The sequence below is a fragment of the Cucurbitaria berberidis genome (assembly GCF_010015615.1).
Source record: "Cucurbitaria berberidis CBS 394.84 unplaced genomic scaffold K460scaffold_5, whole genome shotgun sequence".
Classification (NCBI taxonomy): Eukaryota; Fungi; Ascomycota; class Dothideomycetes; order Pleosporales; family Cucurbitariaceae; genus Cucurbitaria; species Cucurbitaria berberidis.
This window is the reverse complement of record NW_024468939.1, coordinates 1,826,112-1,852,511: the sequence shown is the minus strand read 5'-3', so window position 1 is coordinate 1,852,511 and position 26,400 is coordinate 1,826,112. Positions and strand designations below refer to the sequence as shown.

Here is a 26,400-nt window from a genome sequence, read left to right as displayed (position 1 = left end):
CTACCACGGTTACGAGTAAAAATGATGCTTGTTTATCAGGCTAGTGATGAGTAACCAAGTAGCCAGCACGTATAGATTAGTCCCTGCCTCCAGTCGTTTGAATCTTACATTCAAAAGCTCATTTCCTGGGTTACAATTTGGATAATAAAGCGAGAGGTAAAACACGCGTTGACATGCAAAGTATGAACAACAGCTCAATGTACGCCTTTGAAGATGTGCCAGGCAAAGGCCTAGGCCTCGTCGCAATCGAAAATATCCCTAAAGGCACGCGAATTCTTTCGGAGGAGCCAGTTGTCACGATACCCGAACGCCAAAAGAACGATGAGTGGCTAAAGTCACACTTATCTCAGCAAGTCGATTCCCTCAGTGAAGCCCAACGACAATCGTTCCTCTCCTTGCATAATCTTTATCCATACCAAAATATCGTCGAACAATCTCTTGGTATCATTCGAACGAACGGCCTCCCCATTGAGACCAACGGAATTGGAGGGGGGATCTTTCTTGAAGCCTGCTGCATCAACCACTCCTGCGATAACAACGCACAGAAAAACTGGAACCAGCGCATTAAACGACATACAGTCCATGCTTTGAGAGATATTCCCAAGGGCGAGGAGATCACAGTATGTTATCTGGGTCGCGACAGTAGCCGCGAAGTCCGCCAAAAGAAACTCCAGGACAAGTTTGGATTCCTATGCTCTTGCCGTCTGTGCTCCTTACCAGCAGAGTTGAGCCAGGAAACTGATGAAAGGTTCGAAAGAATTGACTATCTGGACGACCTTATTGGTAGCTATGGCATGCGGATGCAATTTCTCCTACGAACCCTTCGCTATGTTGACGAACGGGTCCGTCTCTACAACGAGCAAGGACCAGGCAACTCTGGTCTGCCGCGCGCGTTCCTCGATGCCGCTCAAATCACTATCGCCAATGGCGACTTGGCGAGAGGACGCATCTTTGCAGAGAGAGCAGTGGGAGCATGGCGGACGGCCTATGGCGGCGACAGTAAGGAGGTAATTGAGTACGAATCATTAGCACGCAACCCCTCAAAACTCCCGCTTTATGGACTTTCTATGAAGTGGAAGACGTCATTGGATGAGGTCCCACAGCAACTTGACGCAAACGACTTCGAAGACTGGCTTTGGAGAAGAGACAAGCCAAAGAAGCTAGACCAACCAGGACTGTTGACAGACCTTCGTAACCGCGAAGTCTTTCCTGGCTTCACTTCTCTCCCAAACAGTAACCCTGTTGATTTGGACTTTTATGAGGTGGTTAATAGTACCTACCAACCTCTGCGCCATTGGTGCTTCCTGGGAGAAATTACGGGCCACACCATACTTCATCATCTAGAGTTGGAGCTCACGGATGTCGACGATAAGAAAATCCCACTTCACTTCTACACTGATGGCCGAGGAAGTGAATTGACACCCGCGCAAATTAGAAAGGGGTACACAGTCGCGGTCCTGTACGCACAACGTCGCGTATTTACGTATGGCGATCCTGGTATTCGTCATGACAATCCGCAAAAGCTCAAGGTACGTACTGCCGATCCTTACACAGAAGGTTCGTACAGAGTTACTGACGTAATTTGACATGACGAAGATCTTCCCAGTGTCACTAAAGAAGCTGTTCGGGTTGAACGAGCAGGTTCAACGGTTCTCGCCGGGAATTGATGGAATCAAAACGTGCCATGGGTGTGGGAAGAAAGCAGCCTCCTTGAACGGATGCGGGAAATGCTCGGTATTCTGGTACTGTGATAGTGTGAGACCACAACACCCCCCGTACATTTGAGCAAATACTGACATATTCGTATTAAGAGCTGTCAGAAATCTGGTTGGGACAAGGGAGGTCATAAGGCTGATTGTAGATTGCTGAAAGATGCCGATTTGCGAGGGCTATTTGTCCTTAAATGGGACCAGTTCGTTACTCCTATGGTGTTTCCTCTCGGAAGCTCATACGCTTGAACATCATTGTGTGCTGGCGCCAGCTGTCGCTAAAATTGTATCTTCGTTCTTCCCAGGTCGTAGTAGGCGACCGGCGAGCTGCGCAATATGATTCTTCAAAACACATGTTTGACCTCTATTTCTGACGACTCCGTTCGCCGTCTTCCTTCGCCGATCGTAAGAACTCTTTGGTGTTTGTTTTTGTTGTTGCTGATAGCATCGGAGGCCGCCGATGGCACCGGACGGCTCCACGTGCTAAGTTGTTAGCGAGCGACTAGCCTAGTAAGTCGGCCCTCGTCTTTCGTAGCACTGATAAAGGTAGCTTGTACCTCTCTACTTTTAATCTTACAGTTCTGGGTCTTGTCGCGCTGTGTTGTGATACTCTATAGACAGTTCAAATCGTTTCAGCGCAAATAAACCAGCGTTGTGATTGTATCTAGTCAGAACGTTCTGTTGCGTCCTTAACCTGGTCCTTGGGTTAGGTCTACCGGCATATCTGCAGGGCACTTGCATTTGTCACAATGGCGGCGTCGGCATCAATTTCGAAAACAATCTACGTTGGCCCCTTCGTTCACAGCACATCCCTCACAGATCTCGAGATCGAAGAAAAGGGTGCTATCGGAGTCGATGAAAATGGAGTTATAGCCTTTGTTGAAAGAAACGTATCCCAAGCGGGTATTGAGGATGTCAAGAGCAGGAATCCAGGATGGCAAGATGCGCAAGTTATCAAGTTAGAAGGAAACGGGTTCTTCTTCCCAGGATTCATCGATACGCACACTCACGCGTCGCAACACCCTAACACTGGACTCTTTGGCAAGACGACCCTCCTAGATTGGCTGCAGACTTATACATTCCCTATGGAATCATCCTTGTCTTCCGTCCCCACGGCTCAACGCATCTACCAGAGCTTTGTATCCCGAACCCTCTCCCACGGCACAACAACATGCGCCTACTACGCTACCATCCATGTCCCCGCTACCAACCTGTTAGCCGATATCTGCCTGAAGCGAGGCCAGCGAGCACTCGTAGGCCGCGTGTGCATGAACAGCGACCTAAGCCCAGAATACTACCGCGACGAAAGTGTAGAAACCAGCGTCCGCAACTCCCAAGCAAGCATAGACTACATCCGCTCCATCGACCCCAAAGGCGAAATTGTGAAACCCATCGTAACCCCCCGCTTCGCCCCGTCCTGTACATCAGACTGCCTCTCCGCCATCAGCAAACTCGCCCAAGAAACAAACTCGCACATACAAACGCACATCTCCGAGAACAAAGGCGAAATCGCTCTCGTGCAAGAACTATTCCCGAAATCAAAGAGTTATACAGATGTATACGATACACACGACCTCCTGACGCCCAAGACCATCCTCGCGCACGCCGTGCACCTTTCGCCTGAAGAGCGGCAGACGATTCTAGCGCGGAAGAGCAAGATTAGCCATTGTCCTGCGTCCAACACGGCGATTACATCGGGCTGTGCGCCGATCCGCACAATGCTCAATGAAGGACTGACTATCGGTCTCGGCACGGATATCAGTGGTGGTTTCCACCCTTCTATTCTCGAGAACGTGCGGCAGGCTGTGTGGGTGAGTCGGCATCTTGCGCTGCAGACTGGCGACGATGCTACGAAGCTTTCTACCGAAGAAGCGCTGTACCTAGCGACCCGCGGCGGTGCGGCAGTTGTAGGTCTAGAGGAGCAGGTCGGTGGTTTTGATGTTGAGAAGGAGTGGGATGCACAGATGATTCATCTTGGGTCTGTGGATGAGGAGGGGAGTTCTGATGCGGTGGTTCACGAGGGGCCTGTAGATGTCTTTGGCTGGGAAAGTTGGCCTGATAAGGTGGAGAAGTGGGTGTATAGCGGTGATGATCGGAATACTATCGCTGTGTGGGTTAGGGGCCGGTTAGTGCATAAGACGGCATTGTACTCGGGACCTAAGGACGCGACAACACTATAAGTGTTTCTCTATCTCTTGGAAACGGTAGTCTAGATATAGTCTGAGAACCAAATCCAGTGATCACACACTTTTGGTGTCTACGAAGACCTCTTCCGCATTGCAGAGGACTCTAATTCGTGATTGAATCACTTCCCATCAGGAGAAGGACAGCTGCATCGAGGAATTTGGAGGAAGCCCATGCAACAAAAACAACTATGCAGACCCGGAATGGAAATATTGATCGATGTGCAATCATACGGATTTCAGTCTTGAGGACTTGATCACACGAAAAAAAAGTATCTGGAAATGAAGGTCGATTGAATTCTTCTACTCTGTAGGATGATGAGCCTGTGGCCTAGCACCGTCCGTCGTATTCATCAATCCATCCTATGGTGTCCTTCAGGCTAAGACTGATCGCTCTGGGACTTCTTTGCCGCATTCCAATCGACCTCTGGGCCTGGCATTTTCCATAATTCCACTCTTGTGCAGGGTTTCTTTTGAATTCGGCTCGCCCCGAGATAATGTGGGTTTGACTCTCGGGTCCAGGCTATTTGCTACGCGGATGGAGTCTGGCAATCATAGATGTTAGTAGTAAGTCTATGGTGGAGCTAGAACTCAAAACGCTTACGAAGAGCTTGTGGTGCAACGTTTTGCCGTCGAACATAGTGCCGCAGCTCATCGACGGAGTCTAGTGAGTACTTCTCGAACTGCAGGTGAACCCTTCTTTAGCCTTCATAGTGTCGTCATCTTGCGGCAATGGTTCAGTGTCGGCTCGATTGAGTATCTTTGAGGGATCAGAGACAATATCGGAATCTAGCTTGTTGGAGAAATTGCTTTGATGCGTGGGTTTCGGTTGCAGGTCTGAAGGACTAGGTTGGCTGTGGCCAGGACCTCGAGCTGCTGCGTCATCGGGAGGGTCAAACTTTCCGGCAGCCTCTAATCCTGAGGCACCGCTTATCGAGCCGCGATATACGTGTGTGCGGTGAGGGCCCCCGTCTTTCATTGATGCCCCTCCTACTTCATATAACGGATCGAGTTTTTGGGCAGGCTCCAGTTCCGCTGTGTCGCTGATCAGACCGCGATGTTCGTGGGTACTGTGGGGTCCATGGTCATTTTCATGCTCGCCTGTGACAGTATGTTAGTGCGTAATTGAGGTAAATTGCCTTCAATGGGTCTGAGAGTCGCATCTGTGATAGCGTTAAGGTATCAAGCACTTACCGGCACCGTCAATCTGCTTAGAGGGAGCCGAACAAGTGAAAGGAGCTAAGAAGTTAGTAAGAGAAAAAGAGAGAGGATGGTGTTGTGCTGTGCATGAAACGTGGGTATAATAATATTATGTGAGAGGGCTGCAGCATCTATCTATCGCGTACTGTACCCGGTTCCTCCAACATTGGATGCTGGATTCGCACGGTGATCTGCGTCCGAATCAAAACGAGGATCGAGCTTGTTTCCAACGTTTGTCGAGTGAGGCCCAACATTAGTCGAGCCAGCGACGGTGCCGCGGTGGTCCAGATCAGAATCGAATCTAGGATCAAGCTTGTTGCCAGTATTCGTGGTATGCGGGCCGTAGTTCGTCGATGTAGCTTGTGTTGCGTTCAGGCGCGCGGCATCAGCGTCGACGGGAGTGACACCTGCGCTCATCGGCTGGCCACGGTAACCGCGGTCCCACTCGTCGACGCCCTTGTTGGCAATCTCTTGGTTCTTCACTGCGCTCGCGCGGTCTCCGCTTGCTTGGTCAACTGTGGATAGAACTGTTCCGCGGATAGCTTCGCCAGTGCCCTGCATGGTGGTTAGTAAATGACTCGATGCTCGCCGCGTTCAGGGCGGTACTTACGTGAACCATGCCAACGCCCTTGCGGATAGACTCACCGAGTCCGCCACTGCCAGATGTGCCAGTCATGTTGGATGTGTAGTGTCTCGGTTGTAGAGCTGTGAATGATAATCCAGGAGTTAGATATGGGTGTAAGTGTAGGTGCAGGTAGGCAAAGGTATGGTGTGGTGTAAGGTGGTGAGTTTCTGCAAAAGATGATATGACGACTTATAGTAATAAATGCATGGTGCTGACGGCAGTAGCCGGGCAAGGCCGTTCATACGCCTGCCATGATCTGCATAATCGTGTGAAGTTCGGAAAGGGCATTGCGACACAGCTATGAGGCAGTGACGTCATTCTCACGTTCTCGATCCGAATGCGCACGAGGTAAAGCGGATCTAAGCCACATCTGGCTGCAGGTGGCCACTTCCTACCTTGCTCACCCCAATCTAATACGGACTATGACGGATAGCTTGGCTACATCAGCAAAAGTTTTGCGTCTTAGACTTTGACGCTTGCTAGTAGGGCGCATTGGAGTAAATTCTACACTATCATTTGACGGCTCTGAGAGTAGAAGAAACAAGTCATTGGAATCAAAGACACAAACTCGAGCAAACTTCACATTCTCATCATAGAGCTAGCGTGTCAAGGACGAAGAATCTTATTCATATTGCTTGCCCCACATTCATTTGAGAAGTATGCAGTCATATATGCTGCTTTTGTTCATCTCATTCTCGATTCGCCGATTCATCCTACTGATGATTCTAAGCCTTACCCTCGGAGTGGAAGTCCTTGAACGCGACCGCAATGCGCTTGCTCATCGTCTTCTCTCCCTCACGGACCCAGTTACGTGGGTCATACCTGAAAGTTGAGATATCAAGTCAGCGTATGCTTCAAATGCAATTCGGAAACAAGGGAACACGAACCATTTCTTATTTGGCTTATCAGGTCCGTCCTTCGAGCCGACCTGGCTCTGGAGGTAGCTGTGGTTGCCCTGGATGAAGTCCCGTACGCCGGAGAGGTATGCGTACTGCATATCGGTATCGAGGTTGACCTTCACGACACCGTATCTATGGTAGAAATGCAACGTCAGCAAGATCACGTCTGAGGTTTTGATGAACACGCAATCAATCCCGAGGGTAAAACGTACGAGATGGCTTCGCGGAAATCCTCGACGCTGCTTCCACTTCCACCGTGGAACACTAGGAAGACGGGCTTGTCCTCCTTGGCGTTGGTCTTCTCCTTAACAAAGGCCTGGTGCTTCTTGAGAAGTGCGGGCTGGAGCTTGACGTTGCCAGGCTTGTACCTGTGATGAAAATGCGGTATTAGTGAATGTATTGGCGTGTTCTGAGAATGCAGTTGTACTTACACTCCGTGAACGTTGCCAAAGCCGGCCCTGTGATACATTGTTAGAACGATTCTGATGTAATGGCAAAATGGTATGATTTCGAATAACTTACGCGATGGAAAAGTACGGTGAGACGCTGGAGAGCGCGGCGTAGATGTCGTAGATATCCTCTGGCTGGGTGTACAGGGAGTTGTTGTCAACATCCTCGTTGTTGACACCATCTTCCTCGCCGCCCGTGATGCCAATCTCCATCTCAAGCCACTGCTTCATAGGAGCTGCGCGTTCGAGGTCTTTTTTTGACATTAGCGGTATCTCGTAAGTTTGCAGACGGAGCTTGCGTACACTTCTTGGTCGTGGCGATGTTGTACTCTGTAAACTGTCAGTTGTTAGACCTCGACAGAGAGGTGGCTTGTCTTACCCTTGTCTTCCTCGGAGAGATCGATCATGTGGGAGCTGAACAGAGGCTCGCCGGTAGCCTTGAACTGGGCCTCGTCTGCGTCCAACATTCCGTCCAACCATGGAAGGAGCTTCTTGGCGCAGTGATCTGTGTGGAGGACAACTGGGATGCCGTAGATAGGCGCGATCGAGCGGATGTAGTGCTAAGCGTGGGGTAGGATGTCAGTGTATGTGTCATGCAATTCGTACAACGGGTGGTCCTTACAGCTGCTGCTACTGCACCTGCGATGGATGCCTCCTGGTTCTTGTTGCCGACTATGGTTTATTAGTTGTTGGGCTTCGTAAATCGGGATCTACGATAAACGTACCGCCCTTGCCAGCGAAGAAGGCAGCCTGAATGGGAGAGGTCCGTCAGCGTGATTCTTAAAAGTGATATAAGGTTTACGTACGCCGCCCTGGGAGGTCTGGAGGATGATGGGAGACTTCGCATCGCGGGCAGCCTCGAGAGCTGTATTGGGTCAGATGGATTCGGTTACGGACGTAGAGTCGAGTCTCTTACAAGCTACGACGGTGGAAGAGGAGGTGACCTGAGGCTGGTCAGTACAAGACCCAATTGAGAGATTGCGGTCAACCCTACGTTGATGGAGGGAATGGCATAACCATTATCCTTGGCGTGCTGGAAGAGCTTGAGCACGTCGTCGCCGTAGATGACGCCGGTCTTGCGGGAGAGTACGTCGCTTGCTTGTGCCATGATTGCGTTGTTGGATTGTAATTCGAGTTCTGGGGGTGTATGTGATCAGTAGTTGACGAAGGATTTGAGCTTATAAGAGGAGCGAATTGTTGAATGAGGTGAGGCCCGTTAGGAAAGAAAGAAAGTCTCATAGTGGGGTCGATTTGGGAACAACCCCGCTAATCCGACCGCGTGTGACGCAGCTTGCACAGCTCTCTCTCTCCAACCCAGCCAAGGGCAACGGTAAAACACTCCGAAAATTCGTCCCTGCAGACACGCCATCTCGTGACCAGGCCTGAAAAAATAAACACACGTACCTGAAGATATCAATTGACTCAGTTGCTTTCTCGGGTACGTGTAGGGGCACGCAGATTTAATATTATGAGGCGACAAGGTGATGCTCGTTCACGGCCGCGCTCTGAAGTCATCGCGGGGCCGCTCGCTCGGCAGTGGCTGGGTCAAGTGGACTGTTTGCGTAGCATGATCCAACCTCTTGTCCGAGTCTCGCCGTAGAACGTGCCATGTTGCGCCTTCATTTACCGAGCTGCTTCACATTTCACTGCTGGGCGGTCAGAGTCCCACCAATCACGTTCCATTCACGTTGGATTTCAGACGGGACGAGTACGAGACTTGTGGCTGTCGTGCTCCGGACAGCGGCTCTTGGAGATCCCTCTGCCATTTCCCCGCGACTAGGGCCATGCTATAACCGTCTTTACATGTTTATACAGGTATATCTTTACAGCGAACGGAGAAATATCAAAGGCTCTGGGCCTGGGGGTGCGTGACTAGTGACTGCTTCGCTAATCTCGTGCCCAAGTGGTACATCTACACTTCCGACTCCTTTGCTCTAATCCGGATGTTCCTAATGATAGGCTCCTCGGCGCTAGGTAAGCGTATCTCCACCTTGAATGTGCCTAGTTGCTTTACACGCGACGCATCTCCCTCTTCATGGCCTGATACGAACCTGACATCAGCTTCGTTTAACATTACACGGGCCGCCTCGTCGTTATGCGCCAGTGCTCCCTTGATGGTCGCAACAAGGTCCGCTGTCGAGACTGAGCCATAGATGGCGTCTGTGTGGGCTTTCGCTTTGCTTCCCATGGCTGCTGCAGTCAATATATCTGCTGCACCGGACGCGCCATATCGTTCTTTCGGCTCCTTGTCTTGCTCGATGCGTTGTCGGTAGAAGTCGATTGTGGGAGGGACGAAGGTGTTCAGGAGCTCCATGGATCGCTCAGGCTGTTCTTATTAGCACATGTTGCTGTAGACTGTTGCCAGGAACGAGAAACGTACGCTGAGCAGGTCGATCTCAATCGGCCGTATGTAGTGCTTTGGCCGTCGGAGGAGGTCTTCCTCGTCTTCCTCTGCCTCTTCCAGATTCAGGCGTACTCCATAGCTAAAATCTCTCGCCATGTCGACTTCCTGTGCCTTCATTTGCTTGAGTTGGGTTGCGGGTACATAGTCGGCGACGCGAGCTGGGAACCATCGATTGCGCATGAGAGATGGATTCAGGGGGACGTAGGAGCCTATCCCAGTGTTAGCAAGCTGCCGCAGGCATAGATATCTTGAGTCCTTCAGCCGTCTCTACAGCTATTTTACGCGCTGCAAAGAGAGTTGGAGCCCTCGGACCCAGACAATGCATCGTACCTGCGCGCCCAAATCTCGGGACATCCTTCAGCAGCTTGACGACAATGTTGCGCTCTGCCTCCTTGGCTTTCTTCGAGATGGTGCGTGTCTGCTGTGAGCCCCAGGCATCCAGATTCTGCCGCGTAAACCTCCGTACACATGATGTGCACTGCGGCAGCAGGGTCGAGCTCCTGAACAAGGCCATTGGGTGTGCTGTGGTGAGATTTGATGGGAATCTAAGAAAAGTGATGCTGTTTGCCTGAGCAAATCTGGCGATCCTTGCGACGGAGCGGAAAGAGCAACTGGCCGGTGCGCTTGCCGCAGGCTCGGCATACTTTGCGCCCGCTGCGCTCACCTAGTAGACGATAGATGACTGCCAACGTGGGTCGCAAGCTGGGCAGCTGTCAGATCATGGAGCCTGGAGCCCTTCAACTATCCCTCTCCCCCAGACCATCCGTGGCCTTCCGTGTGCAAGACCCGTTACAGCATCCGCAACACATTGCACGACCCCGGGCTTTCCGTCCAATCCCGCGGTAGCGGAAGTGACAGGCGCCGCAAAATGCCTGAGAAGCCCCTAACAATCGCAACCTACGCCGCAGGTGCATCTCTCGCTGCAATCACCTTGGTCTACGTCTTTGGGCCGACCTTCTTCCTCGACGACGATGCCGCAAGCAGCAAGAAGAAGGGCGTAGTGGGGCTCAGCAATGCAGCTAACGACTGCTTCATCAACTCGGTACTCCAAGCCCTAGCAGGCTTACCAGACCTGCGCATATATCTGATAAGAGAAACGCATCGGCGGAGGCTTGACGGGCCGGAAGTGTATCATGTGGACCCCGAGAGACACAGTGCTGGAGGTGCAACCATCAAACCCATAAAACTCGAAGGTCTTCAGAAAGGACTACTCACTTATGGCCTGAAAGACATATTGGACAGTTTGAACGAGCGGCCTATATACAGGAAGACGATCTCTCCGCAGCCCTTTATCCGAGCTCTCGAGCGTGCTTTTGGCACTCGCATCAGCCGGCAGCAGCAGGATGCGCAGGAGTTCCTCCAAATCGTAACAGAGCGTCTGTGCGATGAATACCATGCGGGCACAAAGGCAAGGCGGCAAGCCAAACGGACCGGAATCACAATTACAAACGAAGATACTGCGACAGGGCGGGGGGATATCGTTGAGCAGTTTGGCGGGTCTGTTGAGGCTTCAGGCAGCGAGAGTCCGGTTGAAGACCAGGAAGACGAAGCGACACCTACAGACGAAGAAGGTTTCCCATTCGAGGGCAAGATCGAGTCTCAAATCGAGTGTCAGACCTGCCACTTCAAGCCGAAGCCCTCGGTTTCGACCTTTGTTACTCTTACCTTGAACGTTCCGCAAGTTTCGTCAACTTCACTCAACGCGTGCTTCGACGGCATGCTCAAGGTTGAATACATCGACGACTTCAAATGCGAATGGTGTCGCTTGGAGCATGCTCTAGAAACTAAAGACCACGAACTTTCCCGAGTCACAGATCCTGAGCTCAAAGAACGCTTGCAGTCTGATATCTCTAAAATACAACAAGCGCTAAAGGAGGACCCTGAGAACCCGCCAGAAAACGTTGAGCTTCCAGCATCGAGTCAGTCCCCAAAACGTAGAATAGCACGCCACATGTACATCTCGCAGTTTCCGAAGGTCCTTGCAATTCACTTATCGCGTTCCGTGTTTGCAGTTGGGAGCGCTTCCACAAAGAATCTTGCCAAAGTAGCTTTCCCAGAATCCCTTCCTTTAGGCGGTCTATTACATCGCAAGAACTATCGTCTCCTGGGCCTGGTCTCGCACAAAGGCAGTCACAACAGTGGTCATTACGAGTCGTTCCGCCGCCAGGTACAACAGCTGCCCTTCTCTACACCTGTATCATTCGGCACGGAAGGCGCTTATAGCCGTCAGGCGAGTCCGCATCCCTCTGCAGTGCCATCTGCGGTCCAGAGCCCACGGATATCTACAACCAACCTTACCGGCATCAACGACCGTGGATCCCCGAATCATTCGACTCCAGCATTAGATTCCCCATCAACCCGGTCGTTCTCGTCACAAGATTCTTTATCTTCACCATTGCGAGGTCCAGCTCCAACATCCGCACCTCGACAGCCGGAATTTGACTCACAGCACCCTGCCTCATCGTCACCCGATAAGGAGTTATCACGGAGCAAGAGTATACGATCTTTACGAGGCAAGGCGACAGAAACGGCTGCCTCGATCGCAGAAGCGAACCCACTAAGGCGCAGGTCAAAGAAGGCCAGTAGCAGATGGTGGCGGATTAGTGATGATAAGATCAAGGAGAGCAAAACAAATGATGTGCTCGGAATGGGCAAAGAGGTGTATTTGCTATTCTACGAGCTGGATAGATCGTAGACTTGATTGTTTGGGCGTTGCTTATCACCGGCGTTACTGCATATCATAGTATATATATACTGTAAGGAGGCACGCTGAAGTAAGGCTCGGGTGGCTTTTCAAAAGGAAAAAAGTAGAGTAGATTTCCGTTCTCATATAAGAACCCTCTCAGAGACATATAGGACACGACGCCGTATGCAGCAACAACTTGTACACTATCATATTCTTCGATTCAATGGAAAGGGTTCCAATAGTTCTACAATCGTACACTTGCCTACGAGCTATCTAGGCTTCCCTCAAGGCATAATTCACGATTGATTTATCAGCGGTGATCTCATTGGTCCATAGCTCCTGCCTCAGGCTCAAACCCCACGTTTCGGCATCTTGACCACCAATTACTGACTGTCTTGCACTGCAACGTAACTTTTAGCTGCATCTTTGAATGCTACACTCGTAGTCTAGCATTGCATTTCCCCTCATCGATTGACTTGACCGGTGAGCTGAAGGAACGCCTAATAGGCAGCCGCAGTAGACAAAGAGGAGGGAGCAGTATCCGCCTTCTGAAATTACAGAACTGCATATTTCGGAATATATTAATCACTTCCAATAAGCACTGAACAATATTAGAAAGGCAGCATCACCGGATCAACAATGACAAAGACCGACCAAGCACTACAAACTTCCGGTCCAACACAGCCATCAACATCCAGCATTCGCAAACTACTCAACCGCATATCCTCACCTCCTCCTCCCAAACCATCCCCATCTACCACACAAAACCCAGACGCCATGACCAGTAGCAAATCCTCAGAAGAAGCCGCCTTCCTCAAAGCCCCAGGGAAACAAACTTTTACCAACCCACCGCGGGTCCTCGTCATAGGCGCAGGAAGTCGCGGTACAGCATACGCCAAAGCCGCTCTATCATCCACAAACGCTATCATCGCTGCAGTATGTGAACCCATAGCATACAAGAGAAATGAATTCGGGCGGAAGTTCATCTGGGGGTCCGACGAGGGTGCGGTAGCGTCACATGGGAGCGCATTTGTAGATTGGAGGGAGTGGGTTGAGTATGAGACGAGTCGACGGGAGCAAGAAGTGAAGGGTGGTGGGGAAGTGGGTAACCGCATCGATGCAGTGTTTGTTTGTGTGCTGGACGAGATGCATGAGGAGGTTGTGTGTGGGATTGCGGGGCTGAAGGTGCATGTTTGTGTGGAGAAGCCGTTGAGTACGCGGCTGGAAAGTTGTATGAATATTTATCGGGCGTTGGAGGGGGATAAGGCGGCTACGGATGGATATACGAATGGGACGGCGAATGGGGAAACGAATGGGGTGGTTAAGCAAAAGGAGACGATTTTCGGCATATGTCATGTGCTGAGGTACTCGCCGCACAATATGCTGTTGAGGCATTTGCTGCTGGAGAAGGATGTCATTGGAGACGTGCTGAGTATTGAGCATGTTGAGCCGGTTGGCTGGTGGCATTTTTCTCACAGCTACGTTAGGTTGGTCGCCCATCGTAGCCTGTATTGATTCTTACTGACATGCAACAGAGGTAACTGGAGAAAAGAGTCGACGACTGCACCTTCGCTGCTTACAAAGTCATGCCATGATATCGACTTTCTCATGTGGCTGCTCTGCTCGCCCGCTCCCAACGCAGAGAACGCACAACCGCATTTACCTTCGTTCATTACTTCCACCGGATCTAGGAAGTTCTTCCGCAAAGAGCGGAAACCAAAAGCGGCCGGCAGTGCTACGAACTGTCTATCATGTCCACACGAAAGCAGCTGCGATTATAGCGCGAGGAAGATCTACCTCGCGAAACATCTAGAGTTTGGCAACACGGGTTGGCCTGTGAAGATTGTTAATCCAGAGATCGAGGACATCTACAAGACCTCTGGAAAAGAGGCAGCGGCAAAGCAGCTACTCGAAAACCTTGGTGAAGACTACACGAGCGATACCCCTCCTAGCGAGGTCGAGGCACGCCCTTGGTTTGGACGATGTGTATGGGAGGCCGACAATGATGTCTGCGACGATCAGTGCGTGACAATTACGTGGGATGATGATCCCATCGAGAAGGACGACGACGGACGGCCGATTCTAAAAGGTCGTGGCGCAAAGACGGCGCAATTCCACATGGTTGCCTTTACAGAGAAAATCTGCGAACGACGCGGAAGAATCTACGGCACAAAAGGCGAAATCGAATACGACAGCACCACGATCAAAGTACACAGCTTTTCCACGGGCTACACCAAGACTCACAAACCGCACATGGTAGGTGGTGGCCATGGAGGCGGCGACGAAGGACTCGCCCGCCAGTTCCTCATGGCGGTCAACGCAGTAGACTCTGGGACACTCTCAGCCGCCGACGCGCAAGTCAAGTTCCTCGGGTGCGACCTAGAAGAAGCATTTAGAAGCCACGCAATGGTTTTCGCGGCCGAGGAAGCTAGGACGCAGCGGCAGGTGGTCGACTGGAAGAAGTGGTGGAGTGAGCGGGTAGAGTCGCAACTAGGCCAGCGGTAACTGCGTAAGGGATGAAGTGACGTTCCGAAGCCGAAGGCGAGCTGATGAAGCTGGGCGCCTACGGCAGAGCATGATGATGGAGGCTGTTGAAACGAGATGAACGAAGCCAAACGTCGAGCCAATCCGAAAGCCAGCGCTCGATGAAGCAATCGGGTCTCGGATCATGCGTCGATGGTGTTTGACCGCTAATTCCACTTTCAGGCAATTAGCGGTCCTTTTGCCTTCCGGTTTGAAGGCCGGGCCGCTGGTTTGAGTCGTTTTGGGCTATATTTGGGTGCTTATGACCCGCTGCTAATTAAACCTAATTGCTCCCATTGGGAAGCGGTGGGCGCTTAATGAACCACGTTTGGGAATGACACTTGGCCGGCGTGAGGCTCTACCTAGCCCATTGCCAGCCTTACCTGGGTTTTCTCCACAGGAGCGTCTCTGCGTGCAACGTTTGGACGGCGTCGGGAGATGTGGGCGCTTGGATTGGCAGAGGGCTTCTGGCGAATGGCATGGCCAGACTGGTGGTACATCGGACGAGCACGATACTGGCGCTGCGCAAACTGAGGTTCGGACAGTTCCGCAGGTTGAGCTCAGGCATAGCCAGCTGGCTGCCAGCGCATGAGGTCGCGAGAGACGAGGGCAAAGAGTGGGCGAGGCCTGAGACCCGGACGAGCAGCATCAACAAACGCGCTCTCTACGCGTCGTGCTGTGAGCGGTTTCCTGAGCGTGTTATAGTCGTGAAAGGGTGTCTCGTCGCCCATTGTGAGTCACTGAAGCTGCATGCTCGGCATGCCGGTAGCAGGGCCGAACTGCACTGTCGCTCTGCAGAAACAAAACGTTGGAGAGTCGTGGCCCAATCGATGTCTTGCGTCCGTCGATGACTCTTTGCGGGCTGCAGGGACAGGCATATGCCCCACGCATCGCGGGACCCAGCACGGACGAGCTCCCACAGGCGCTAAACATCCTACACCACCACCATTCATTCGCTGCCATGCCCAAACTACCGCCCCAGGCCTTGGACTATGATCGCTTCAACGGGCCCAGTGTACTACAACAGCATTGCAATGCTGCGCCCGAGTCTCCACGTTTCATCTTTGCCAACCGCCCCATCTGCAAGCGCCTCGCTCTTCCCTTACCCTTTCGGTACACTTCGCTCTGCAACCTCACGTCTCTAGCCACTGAGAGGCGACGCTGATGTACCGCCATGCCAGAAGCAGCATGCACCCCATCAGAAATAGCAAAAGACGCTCGCTGCCCATGTACTCGCCCAAGCAGCAGCGCTATGTTTCAGACGCCTTGTGAGGCTCCATGTTGTAGAACGACTTTGCTGTGATACTGCCGCCAGACCGCCAATTCTCTCCGGGCCAGGAAATCGGGTCTCGATGGATCGTGTTTCATGTGTTTTAGCGCGTCATGAGCGTTGGCTGTCGTGTCTTCGTGGAGAAGAGGATAAGAAGACTGCCTGTGCCGCAACAACCAGTCCATCATCCTCAGCCTTCATCAGCGCATCAGTCCAGCGGGTTACGATTAGAACCTTTTCTTTGTCTCTCTTCTTTTTACATCTTGTCTTAGACACGCGGAGCCGGATCTCCCCTAATAACCTGTAGTCGATAATCCTCCGTCTCTATTCCTCTTTCTCCACAGCGTAAGTCATTGGACACCATCACTCTAGAAGCAATGGTTCCTCACACGATGCAGTCTGGTAGCTCTCTTCTACTCAACATGTTCCACCGTCACGCAACCCCGCCTTCTTCCTCATTCAACTACATCCCGGGCAGTGTTGGCTCAGATGCAACCTACTACTCGCAAGGCTCATCACCAGAGGCGAACAGAGCGGACACGACTCCACCCCGATCACCTGTGAGGCAGTATGGTCCTGTGCTTTTGCCCAAGGTCCGGACGCAAGATCAAGTAGCGGAGCCCACCCAGGGTCCGATTAGACATCGCAGGACGACGTCTACCTCCAGCGCCAACTATGCCTACAGCCCTTACTCACGGCCAGCCTCGATGGTCCGCCGTGGCTCCAGTCCCCTCAACCACAACATCCACAACATTCAAAATGCCCAGAGCACGCTGAATTCGCCTGTATCTACTTCCTCGTATGACTTCAGTATCTCTACCCTCAATTCTCCCATCACCTTCACACGCCCAGACGCTCGTCGTGCTTCTTCGTACATGGGATCGCAGTCGCGCTCCAACTCAGCAAACCGAGACCGTCATGCTCGGTCTGGCTCGGCCGGAAACGTTGATGAGAACATCATTAGCCGATATGGCTTCCCTACCTACCGCAACCTCCCCAACTACGTGACTGCTTCGAGTGCGCCCCAGTCGCACCTTAGCCTCGTCACATCTCTTCCCTCGGCATACTCCTCGGTCCAGGAGATTCCCGGCTACACTACCATGTGCACTCAAGACTTTGCTGTCCCAGAGTTCGAGCCTGCCCCGGCCGTACAGTACCCCTCCTTCACAGATGTCAGCTTCGACACCTTCCAGCCCATCGCTCCTACCTCGTCTCTTGTCGAGTACCTCTCCTCTCCCAACCCTTCCCCATCTCTAGTCCACCGCGTCACAAACGCACCTCGAGGCATCAACAACCACTTTTGGTGGGATGTGCGCAACCTCCGCAGCTGGGAGGACTTCAACATCAGCACTATCAAGTCCATCCCCTCGGTCCTTCCCCTTCTTGAAGTCCCCGTCCCAGCCTCTTACCTCCCGCAACCCTGCCGCCAGAACCTCCAACCAGAGAATGAGGCTGCCCTCCATGACGTCTGCACCAACTACTACGCCAACAAGGTCAACGCCGCCCTCAAGGTCGCACAGGGAACCACCCACATGGTCATGCGCTCTGTCAAGCCCGTCGCTGGCGCCCGTCAGCAGCCAGAGTTTATCTCCAACTACCCCACCGACTACGAGAAGACTATCTTTGGTGACAGCCGCGGTCGCGTCGTTGGCCTCGTCAAGTGCTACGACCAGTGGAACACGGGTATGCGAGGCGAGTCTCCACCCAAGCAGGTCTTGTACCTTCAAGGCCTCGCGCATCTGCACCGTGTGATGCGCGAGCATGGCTGCCGCTACGGCTTCATCATGACTGAGATCGAGCTCCTCTGCGTGCGCTGTGGCGGTCCTTCCGACGCCGCGACCGTCGACCCCACGACTGTCAACGCACAGACTGGCGTCCCCATCTACGGCTACCTGGAGACCTCTGCGCCCATCCGCCTCTCCACCCAGGGCGCGCACCCAGAGACGGGTGACATCCAGCTCACCGCCCCACTTGCGCTCTGGTACCTACATATGCTTGCCAAGGAGAACCCCTTTGCCGGTATGGGCACTTGGCGCATGGACGTCGGCGGTCCTGCTGCCTTGACACGCCAGAACTTCCTCGAGAAGGACTCCTGGATCCCCAAGCCGCAGCTGGGCGAGAAGCGCGAGTCGAAGCGCGTCCGGGGCTGGGTATTCCCCGACGAGCCGTTGAGTAAGCGCGAGTGCGGCAAGGGGAAGAGGATGAAGTCGATTGGCTGAACGATTGATTCGTTGTACCTTGACTGAAGTAATGTATGATTGATGATATTATTGTTTGCGCTGGCGAGAGAAAAAAGCTGCTGCTGCTGGTCCAGCATCACGAGGCATTTACTGGTGTTTTAATTGAGCATTGCATAGCATTTACACGGGCGTTCTTTCTGAGGGACATAGCATTTACATGGGCGCACATAGCATTGTTGGCGTTTTTTTTGATCATCAAAGGCAAGACCTTTGTTTACTACATAAATACTTTAGTAGAATGGTATACTTTTGCCATCCAAACCGTCGATCTGAATTCTGCTTTGCCTTGTGCTTGTTCTTTCCGGGTATGAGATTGGTAAGTGGGTATCGAATACCTACTTATATCGAACAACGTAGCATCAAAGGCGTCCTCCCGTCCTGTAGTCACTGGGGTACTGGATCGTGATCAATTGACGTCGTCGCCGCACAAGTCACACTATGACGTCATGCGGAACGAGCACCTCCTTCACCGGTTCCCGCCCATACCGACTCCACCTTAGGCTTCCCAGCATGTTGATCAGGCAGAATCTGCTGCGGGGGAGCCTTTTGTTGAGCTCGCTTTTCTCGTTTTCTCTTTTTTTCTTCCAGTCCGAAACACAAGAGGATGTAAACGGGTCGTTGCGCTAGCCAAGCCGAACTAAGCGACTGATAAGCTTATGACGAGTGCTTCGGATCGGGAGCCCAGCTTCTCAGCGGTGTGCACTGCAAAATGCGAGCAGGCAAGCAATAGCGTGACTGTGGGGCAGGTACGAGTGGGTGAGCGGTGCGCGATGCGACGACGGCTTTGTACCTTGCTTGCTTTTAAAGACGGCGTGCCTGGTACGCGTGCGACCCAACTTCCCGTTCCCTGTTCCTCAGTCTGCATCCTTTGTTTGACGACTGGAGATGCCGTGGCCGAATATGCGTCGAACTACAATTGCCCTTTTGGCGACGACTGCACGCCTGGCCTGGGGCTCGACTAGTAGCGAGCATGATCAGTTCAAGGATGTCCACTGGGACGACGATAACTGGGTGCTGTCGACACCGAATCTAGACCAAGGACACTACCAATCGCGCTTGTCGCTGGCAAACGGCTATTTTGGCATCAATGTTGCGGCGGTAGGCCCGTTCTTCGAAGTCGATGAACCGGTCGATGGAGATAATATCATTGGGTGGCCGCTCTTCAGCAGACGGCAGGCCTTCTCTACTATCGCAGGATTCTACAATAGCCAGCCACGGACGAATGGCTCCAATTACCCCTGGCTGTATCAGTATGGCTGGGAGAGCTTTGTCGCTGGTATTCCACACTGGAGTGGGCTCCTTGTTGAGGCAAACGGCGAGTTGCTGAATGCTTCAGTCAACCCAGAGCATATTTCAGACTTCATCACAAGTCTAGATGTCAAAGCTGGCATTGCTAGCTGGAGGTACAACTGGAAACCTGGAGGTTCTGGAGACGGTACCATCGATGTGGACTACCAGCTGTACATTCACAAGCTCTACGTTAACAAAGCTGCGGTGCGGCTACGACTCACAGCGAGCCGCGATCTCAATGTTACGGTCTACGATGTCTTGGATGGCGACTGCGCTGTACGTTCTGACTTTGTGGAGAAGAAGTATGAGGAGGATACCCCAACTATCTTCACTGCCGTCAATCCGGGAAACATCACCAACGTCACAGCATATATCTACTCGACGCTAAGTGCCGATGACTGGGTAGATCTGGGTACGCGCAGCCAAGTCCGAGAAGGCTTCTTCAGTGGCGGCAACGGTTCGACTATTGCGCAATCTGTTCAAGTCGAACTAACAGCATTCCGCCCGACTGAAATCAACAAGTTTGTTGGAATTGCATCCACCGATGCGTTTCCAGACCCGCAAGATGTCGCAAAGACTGCCTCGGTCTCGGGAGCTAAAGAGGGTTACTACAAGCTCCTTCATTTACACATCGAAGAGTGGGAGTCTATTTTGACACCGGATTCGGTAGATGACTACCACCTGCCAAACGGTTCCCTGCCAAACGATCCGGATGTCCTAGAGCTTCACATTCTAGCACGCACGAACCCTTTCTACCTGCTGTCGAATATGGTCGGGCCCAACGCTGTGGCTGCAGCGGGAAATAACACGCGGCTAGATACTAACAGTGTGCCTGTCTGTGGACTTGGTTCGGACTGCTATGCTGGCATGATATTCTGGGATGCCGACGTCTGGATGGCGCCGGGTGTACAAGTGTCGCACCCGGAACATGCCCAGAACATCATCAAATACCGGGTAGCGCACTTCGATCAAGCGCAGAAGAACGTCGAGACAGCTTACCAATCGAGCAAGAACCAGACTGGCAGGTTCACTCCTGGTGGAGCAGTATACCCATGGACTAGCGCACGCTTCGGCAATTGTACTGGAACTGGAGCGTGCTTCGATTACGAGTATCATCTAAATGGGGATATAAGCCTCGCTTTTAATAACCATCTCATCATCACTGGAGATGGCGACTACTTCAAGGAGACGCTACTTCCCATTTCGAACGCCATCGCCCACTTTTTCGGACAACTACTAGACTTCAACGAGACATCCAAGGCCTACGAGCTCTTCAACGCGACCGATCCCGATGAGTATGCTAACCAAGTCAACAATGTGGGGTTTACTACTGCACTTATTCAGAAACACTTTCTCGAGACGAATGAGTTCAACGCTTGGTTCGGTCTCGCGCAGAACGCTAGCTGGGGCGAAAAGTCTTCGCAGATGCGACTACCTATCAACGAAAACGCCGGCATCATCGTCGAGTACACAGGCATGAATGGCTCAGTCGAAGTCAAGCAGGCGGATGTTGTGCTCGTCGATGATCTCCTGCATTATCCGAACCCTTACAGTCTGGCTAATCTCGACTATTATGCTGCGAAGCAATCGCTCGATGGACCTGCGATGACGTACTCGTCATTTGCTGTTGTAGCCAACGAGGTGTCCCCCTCGGGTTGCTCTAGTTTCACATACGACATCTACTCCTCGTCGCCGTACGTGAGGGCGCCATGGTACCAGTACTCTGAACAGCTCATCGACGACGTCAAAGAGAACGGAGGAACGCATCCTGCATTCCCGTTCTTGACGGGTATGGGCGGAACAAATCGTGTCGCCATCTTCGGGTACCTGGGCTTGGGATTGTACTACGATAAACTCGATATCGATCCATCGCTGCCCCCGCAAATCGAGTATCTGAACTACCGCACCTTCTACTGGCAAGGACATGGCATCAACGCGACTTCGAATGCTACACACACAACTCTAATTCGACTACCTCGCGAAAACTACACTCTCCCCTCGGCAAATGTAACCTACTTCGACAAGCCAATCCCCGTGACAGTCGGCACCCGCAGCAACCGCAACAACGGGACCTTCTCGCTCGGAGACGCACCACTAGTCATCCCCAACCGCCCAATGGGCCAGACCCTCACCGTCGCCGGCAACATCCTCCAATGCGGCACTCTCCTGCCCCCACCGCAGGGCAACAAACCAGGCCAATTCCCCCTCGCCGCCATCGACGGCGCAGCCAGCACAAAATGGCAGCCCGAACTCTCAAACGTGACAAGCTACCTCACCGTCGACCTGGGAAACACCTCCTTCTACCCCATTACAAAGCTCAGCATGGACTGGGGCGCACAGCCTCCTTCGCACTTTGATATCCTCTTCTCTAATTCCTCCCTGCCGCCGTTCTCTAGTTCTTCATCGGATAATGTGCGTAATGTTATTTCCGGCGACGTACAGATTAGTTCGCCGTGGGACCCTGTTACTGCGTTTGAGATCAAGACGTATGTGGGTAACCAGACGAATATTACGCTGGAAGAGGGTGTGTGGAGTGGGCGGTTTGCGCATTTGGGGATTCGTGGGAATCTGGTTGGGAAGGATGTGACTGAGGGGGGCACGGTGGCGGAGTGGAATTTGATTAGGGAGGGGTTTTGAGAAATCTGGGTTGTGTGAGGATGTAGGGGTGTTGGATGTGTAGGTATGATTAGCTGTGTAATGAGTAATGATTTCAAAGGTTCTTTGAAGATGGTAGCGGGTGGGATTGTGATGTTTGGGCTTTCTTACCGAGTCAGTAAGGCAGTCTTGACTTCAATCTATCAAGCATGGAGCAATTCATTGCATCTACCATCCGTCTGTTTGTAGGCTTTTAGCAACAACCTCTCTCTTAACAAAGCCATTCCTTCGCTTGTCTTCTTCCACTTGCGCCTACTTACGTTAAATATTTCATACTAGATATCTTCTACGAGTCTGATATCGGGATGTTTACTCCTTATAGCTTTCTCGAGGTATATTATATGCTGCAAGGAGAAAGGACTCACTGACGTAGTGGCTCATGTAACGCGCTATTATAGTTGGGAATACCACGTGATTCACCTTCACGGTTGTCGATGAGGACCTTTTTCTCCGGGGCAACCGCCGAATGATGAGGTATGGCTGGGTGTTGTATAGCAACGTTCACTCGCGAGCACAAACGCCCCTGGCACACATATACTACTTTGAGCACACTACGACATCTTTTGACACTCAAGTGCTGCCACACTTTTCTACTGTGAGGATACTTTCTCAACTTCAATCTCAAATTTAGTTTTATTGCATCTACCTCCCTGTCTCTTAACATGCAGGCCAAAGACACTCCTTCCAGGTTGACAACCACCACACCGTCTCCGAAGTCTTCCAAAGCAGCACTGCCCTGTACACCTACGATGGCTACTCCTACCCGGCCGCAAGCCTCGCCCCGCATCAGCACCCTGCGACGGAAGGGTAATGAGCTCTTCGCCGTAGCCTCACACGCGTCGGCGAATCCATTTGATCCGGACGAGTCCGAGTTCGAGTTCGTGGCGTCACTGTCGCCAACACGGATACAGCACGGTGATCCATCCAAGTCCACTCGTGGTTCACCAGTTCGAGAATTGCGTACTTCTCCGTTGAAGTCGCAGGCGACTGGCGGGGCCGTCAAGACTGAAGCGGAGTGTACCACAGAAGCCTCCATATCTGGTCTGAGAACGCCGAATGGTAAGAGTTACAAGCTCCACATGCCAAGTACACCGACATCCTCTCCGCGACCTAGCACATTAAAGCGGGTCGGCAACGAGCTCCTAGGGGAGATACCGTACTCGTCGTCGAACCCTTTCGAGCCGGATGACTTCGAGTTTGGCGAGCTGTCTCCGACACGAACGATGCGTCGCGGGAACCTTAGTTCCCTTCGAAGTCCCCCAGTGGCATCCGCTAGGACCTCTCCTTTGCGGTCGACGCTTCGAACAAGGATGCCACGATCAGCGTCGCTTCAGAAAGATGACACGGTCGAGCCCTTTACACCCGTTGGTTCACCTCTCGAGGCCACCCAGCCTAGTACACCAACTCCATCGCCGCGGATTAGCACGTTGCGACGAGCTGGCGCGGATTTTTTCGCCGAGGAAGGATATGCATCTAATCCTTGGGACCCGGATTGTGATGAGTTTAGCGACGGTATTGATGGATTGTCATCGAGCCCAACGAAGGCGATTCGAGGCAATCCATTGAGGTCTCGTCGCGGGTCACCCATTAAGTCTTCGCGCAAATCTCCTTTGCGCCCTGTGTTCGACTCGCCGCCCAAGTCTGAACCGAACACGGCTTCGATTTTATCGCCAGGTAAAGGGGTAAACTGTCACGCCAAGAGCATGTGGGATGCAGATGATGATGAGTTCGATCGATGGCCTGGCAAGGAGACGTAAGTAGTGACATTTTGTTATTGAGAATACACCTGGCTAACGTACTGTAGAATGAATCGGGTCACGAAGCACTTCATGGTTCAGCGCGACCAACTCAAGAACACGACGCACGTGACCCTCCCCCGGTCGACCACCTACAAGACCTCTGAGGAGATTGACGAAATACCCCCGATCTGCGGTGCTAATCTCACTCTGCAAGAACACGATGACATGATGCACGAGCTTGCAGATATGAACTGCGGCAACCCATACGGCTCCGATGTCCACGATGAGGTAATGCGCCAATTCTGGTCTCGCAGCCATGCTTCGCTACCTACTTCGTTCCCTGCTCGGTACCCGCACTTACTGAACGTGAACGCATACAAGGAGAGCAACGACTTAATCATCAAGAGTGCCTATCCTCGGCTATGCGATGCGGTTGTAACGATTTTGCAGCTCACGACTCCCAAGTGCCTCGTAGACTTCTTGGATCCGAATGTCAAGGTGTTCGAGTGGCGTCGTAATGGCAATTGTCTCATGATTCGCCGAGAAGGCAACGAGGTAATCGTCGGGACATACCACAATTTCGGCACGCGATACGTGTGGACGTACTTTGTCCGCTCGTCCATATCATACACGGGCGAATGGACAGAGGTCTACGCTGCTGCGACGCAGGGTAGCACGCCCGTCTCTGACACGGGCGTGCAATTTGACAAGTTTGAGGCTGAACAGAACAGCCTTGGCATCGACTCGACGGACGCAAAGTTCGCCCTGTACGTCGGGCGTGGACTGGCGTGGTTCCTGCTGAAGTGGGAGGTTTGGAACTACCGGTATTGGCGCCAGTACAAGGTGGAGTGGGAGGTCGATGGCGTTGTCACCAATGCGCGGGAGTACGACCGCTACCAGTTGATTGGCAGAGAGGAGGATGATTAGTCGATGTGCATGAAAGCGTTGCTTCTGCGTAGTCGACTTATGTTAGCAGTATTTTTTGAGTTCTGCGATTCATACATACAGCTTGAAGCCGGCCTCGTATATCTAGCATAATGTAACCTAACTCATTTCGTGACGACGAAACTCGTACAGAAGCCAGCCCCAATAGCATCAATCTCTCCCGGAATACTGATCTCGTTCCAGAATCCGCTGACCATATGATTCTTGACCTCATGTTTAATCTTTGACAAGTCCCCGCAGTTGCCATGTTTGCCCCAGCCCCACGATATCAGCTTGCCCTCTTTCGTAACCGCCAGGACATGATCGGAACCCACTGCGATCTTCTCGAGAAGCGGTAGTCCTGTCGGTAGGAGCTCCCACATGTTCTCCTTACCCCAAGCAGCAAGTTTTCCGTCGTCGAAAAGGACGAAGATGGCGTGCCAGGTGGCTCCCATGTCTTTCCAGCCTTTGACGTTTTGCGGTTTGCCAGAATCAACGTTGAATTTATCTTTCCCAAGCAAGATATGCTCACCAATTGATGAGTCGCCGACAAAATACGAGAAATCCTTGCCGCATATAACCTTTACAGGCTTGAACGGTATGCCCTCGATCTTGGTGGGGACTGTGACTTTGTTGGAAGATTGCTCACCCAACTGGCCTAAGCGAGCTTTGCCCCAGCTATAGACGGTTCCGTCTTCGAGGATAGCTACATAATGCCACGCACCAGCTGCAAAGTCGACCGCAGCGCCGGGCAACGGGTCGACGAGAGGTGCTCGTTCGCCGCTGACCGCAATTGTATTCATGATTTCGTCCCCACGTCCTAGCTCTCCCCACTGCCCAGAGCCTTCGGTATGAATCCAGCTCCGTGAAGATGCCTTGTCAGCAAGAATGTATGCTGAAGATTCGCAAGTGGCAGCGCTGAGAGATGCACGATGGTTTAGATCCTTAAATGTTTCAAGACGTGGTGCGTTCCCTAGCTGAGAAGATAGCTGTCCTTTGCGATTGTCTCCGACGCCATACACGATCCCTTCCTCGGTTAGGAACAGAGTGTGGTTGTCTCCGCCCCGAATTGCGCGCAGACCTGCAAGTGGAGGCGGGTCGGAGATCAGAATCGGGGTGCTGACAATCTCTGCAGCTGGTGTGCCGAGTTGGCCTTCGCCGTTACTGCCAAAGACATATAACTGGTGAGACATATTGAGGAACGAAAAGTCAAGGTATGAGGAGAAGGAAGTTCTTGCTATGGTCTTTCATCACTATCGATCGATAGCATGGGCTCGTGCAGCTGGCGGCAGGGCATGGAGGGTGTGGTGAAGAAGACACTTCTCCAGATCAAAATTTGATTATGGACCTGAAGACATCCATGGTATACAGCAGCGAAAGTTACAAGACATTGATGATGCCTGTTAGCAAAAAAACACCAAAGAGTGAGGTGTCGTTCCGCTTAACCCCGATTAGTGCCAAGACCGCAAAACGCTACCTAGGTAGTTTCTTGAAGAGCCGATGCACGGACCAGCTTAGTCAGTACCCACACACCCTGCTCCACCATTTTAACATCACAGAAACTACTGCCTACGATTGTGACCACAGCAGATCCGACGCCCTCG

At 52.3% G+C, this 26,400-nt stretch overlaps 11 protein-coding genes across 11 annotated transcripts; 7 read left to right on the top strand and 4 right to left on the bottom strand.

Moving 5' to 3' along the window:
• The first annotated feature begins 109 nt into the window (after window positions 1-109).
• On the top strand, window positions 110-2,072 carry K460DRAFT_370009 (uncharacterized protein). Its single transcript, XM_040934067.1, has 3 exons — window positions 110-1,529; window positions 1,597-1,755; window positions 1,812-2,072. Exons 1-3 carry the CDS (start codon window positions 174-176, stop codon window positions 1,956-1,958), a joined length of 1,662 nt encoding a protein of 553 aa, XP_040784563.1. The 5' UTR covers window positions 110-173; the 3' UTR covers window positions 1,959-2,072.
• Window positions 2,073-2,270: 198 nt separating this feature from the next.
• Window positions 2,271-3,913, top strand: K460DRAFT_370008 (guanine deaminase). Its single transcript, XM_040934066.1, has one exon. The coding sequence runs from the start codon at window positions 2,459-2,461 to the stop codon at window positions 3,887-3,889; it is 1,431 nt and encodes a 476-aa protein (XP_040784562.1). The 5' UTR covers window positions 2,271-2,458; the 3' UTR covers window positions 3,890-3,913.
• A 643-nt stretch (window positions 3,914-4,556) lies between these two features.
• K460DRAFT_293735 (uncharacterized protein) lies at window positions 4,557-5,768 on the bottom strand (the record flags this gene model as incomplete). Its single annotated transcript, XM_040929444.1, has 4 exons — window positions 4,557-4,993; window positions 5,087-5,173; window positions 5,239-5,647; window positions 5,703-5,768. The coding sequence occupies 4 exons, from the start codon at window positions 5,766-5,768 to the stop codon at window positions 4,557-4,559; spliced, it is 999 nt and encodes a 332-aa protein (XP_040784561.1).
• Window positions 5,769-6,330: 562 nt separating this feature from the next.
• On the bottom strand, window positions 6,331-8,205 carry K460DRAFT_370005 (uncharacterized protein). Its single transcript, XM_040934065.1, has 12 exons — window positions 8,060-8,205; window positions 7,982-8,009; window positions 7,872-7,930; window positions 7,791-7,815; window positions 7,688-7,737; window positions 7,445-7,625; window positions 7,369-7,395; window positions 7,139-7,316; window positions 7,048-7,074; window positions 6,829-6,984; window positions 6,605-6,748; window positions 6,331-6,539 (listed from the first exon to the last, which is right to left on the bottom strand). The coding sequence occupies exons 1-12, from the start codon at window positions 8,171-8,173 to the stop codon at window positions 6,443-6,445; spliced, it is 1,086 nt and encodes a 361-aa protein (XP_040784560.1). The 5' UTR covers window positions 8,174-8,205; the 3' UTR covers window positions 6,331-6,442.
• A 457-nt stretch (window positions 8,206-8,662) lies between these two features.
• On the bottom strand, window positions 8,663-10,160 carry K460DRAFT_177226 (uncharacterized protein). Its single transcript, XM_040927015.1, has 3 exons — window positions 9,800-10,160; window positions 9,446-9,678; window positions 8,663-9,391 (listed from the first exon to the last, which is right to left on the bottom strand). The coding sequence occupies exons 1-3, from the start codon at window positions 9,981-9,983 to the stop codon at window positions 8,978-8,980; spliced, it is 831 nt and encodes a 276-aa protein (XP_040784559.1). The 5' UTR covers window positions 9,984-10,160; the 3' UTR covers window positions 8,663-8,977.
• Window positions 10,161-10,337: 177 nt separating this feature from the next.
• K460DRAFT_358675 (cysteine proteinase) lies at window positions 10,338-12,164 on the top strand (the record flags this gene model as incomplete). Its single annotated transcript, XM_040932129.1, has 1 exon — window positions 10,338-12,164. One exon carries the CDS (start codon window positions 10,338-10,340, stop codon window positions 12,162-12,164), a length of 1,827 nt encoding a protein of 608 aa, XP_040784558.1.
• Window positions 12,165-12,932: 768 nt separating this feature from the next.
• On the top strand, window positions 12,933-14,660 carry K460DRAFT_291823 (streptomycin biosynthesis protein StrI; the record flags this gene model as incomplete). The annotated part of the gene is made up of 2 exons (XM_040929311.1): window positions 12,933-13,642; window positions 13,691-14,660. 2 exons carry the CDS (start codon window positions 12,933-12,935, stop codon window positions 14,658-14,660), a joined length of 1,680 nt encoding a protein of 559 aa, XP_040784557.1.
• Window positions 14,661-16,227: 1,567 nt separating this feature from the next.
• K460DRAFT_177171 (uncharacterized protein) lies at window positions 16,228-18,256 on the top strand. The gene is made up of 2 exons (XM_040927014.1): window positions 16,228-16,293; window positions 16,347-18,256. Exon 2 carries the CDS (start codon window positions 16,371-16,373, stop codon window positions 18,165-18,167), a length of 1,797 nt encoding a protein of 598 aa, XP_040784556.1. The 5' UTR covers window positions 16,228-16,293; window positions 16,347-16,370; the 3' UTR covers window positions 18,168-18,256.
• Window positions 18,257-18,710: 454 nt separating this feature from the next.
• Window positions 18,711-22,365, top strand: K460DRAFT_369999 (carbohydrate-binding module family 32 protein). Its single transcript, XM_040934064.1, has one exon. It carries the CDS (start codon window positions 19,089-19,091, stop codon window positions 22,113-22,115), a length of 3,027 nt encoding a protein of 1,008 aa, XP_040784555.1. The 5' UTR covers window positions 18,711-19,088; the 3' UTR covers window positions 22,116-22,365.
• A 517-nt stretch (window positions 22,366-22,882) lies between these two features.
• Window positions 22,883-24,799, top strand: K460DRAFT_419968 (uncharacterized protein; the record flags this gene model as incomplete). The annotated part of the gene is made up of 2 exons (XM_040938048.1): window positions 22,883-23,886; window positions 23,938-24,799. 2 exons carry the CDS (start codon window positions 22,883-22,885, stop codon window positions 24,797-24,799), a joined length of 1,866 nt encoding a protein of 621 aa, XP_040784554.1.
• Window positions 24,570-26,237, bottom strand: K460DRAFT_176928 (RCC1/BLIP-II). The gene is made up of 2 exons (XM_040927013.1): window positions 24,879-26,237; window positions 24,570-24,823 (listed from the first exon to the last, which is right to left on the bottom strand). Exon 1 carries the CDS (start codon window positions 25,987-25,989, stop codon window positions 24,922-24,924), a length of 1,068 nt encoding a protein of 355 aa, XP_040784553.1. The 5' UTR covers window positions 25,990-26,237; the 3' UTR covers window positions 24,570-24,823; window positions 24,879-24,921.
• Window positions 26,238-26,400: the final 163 nt, after the last annotated feature.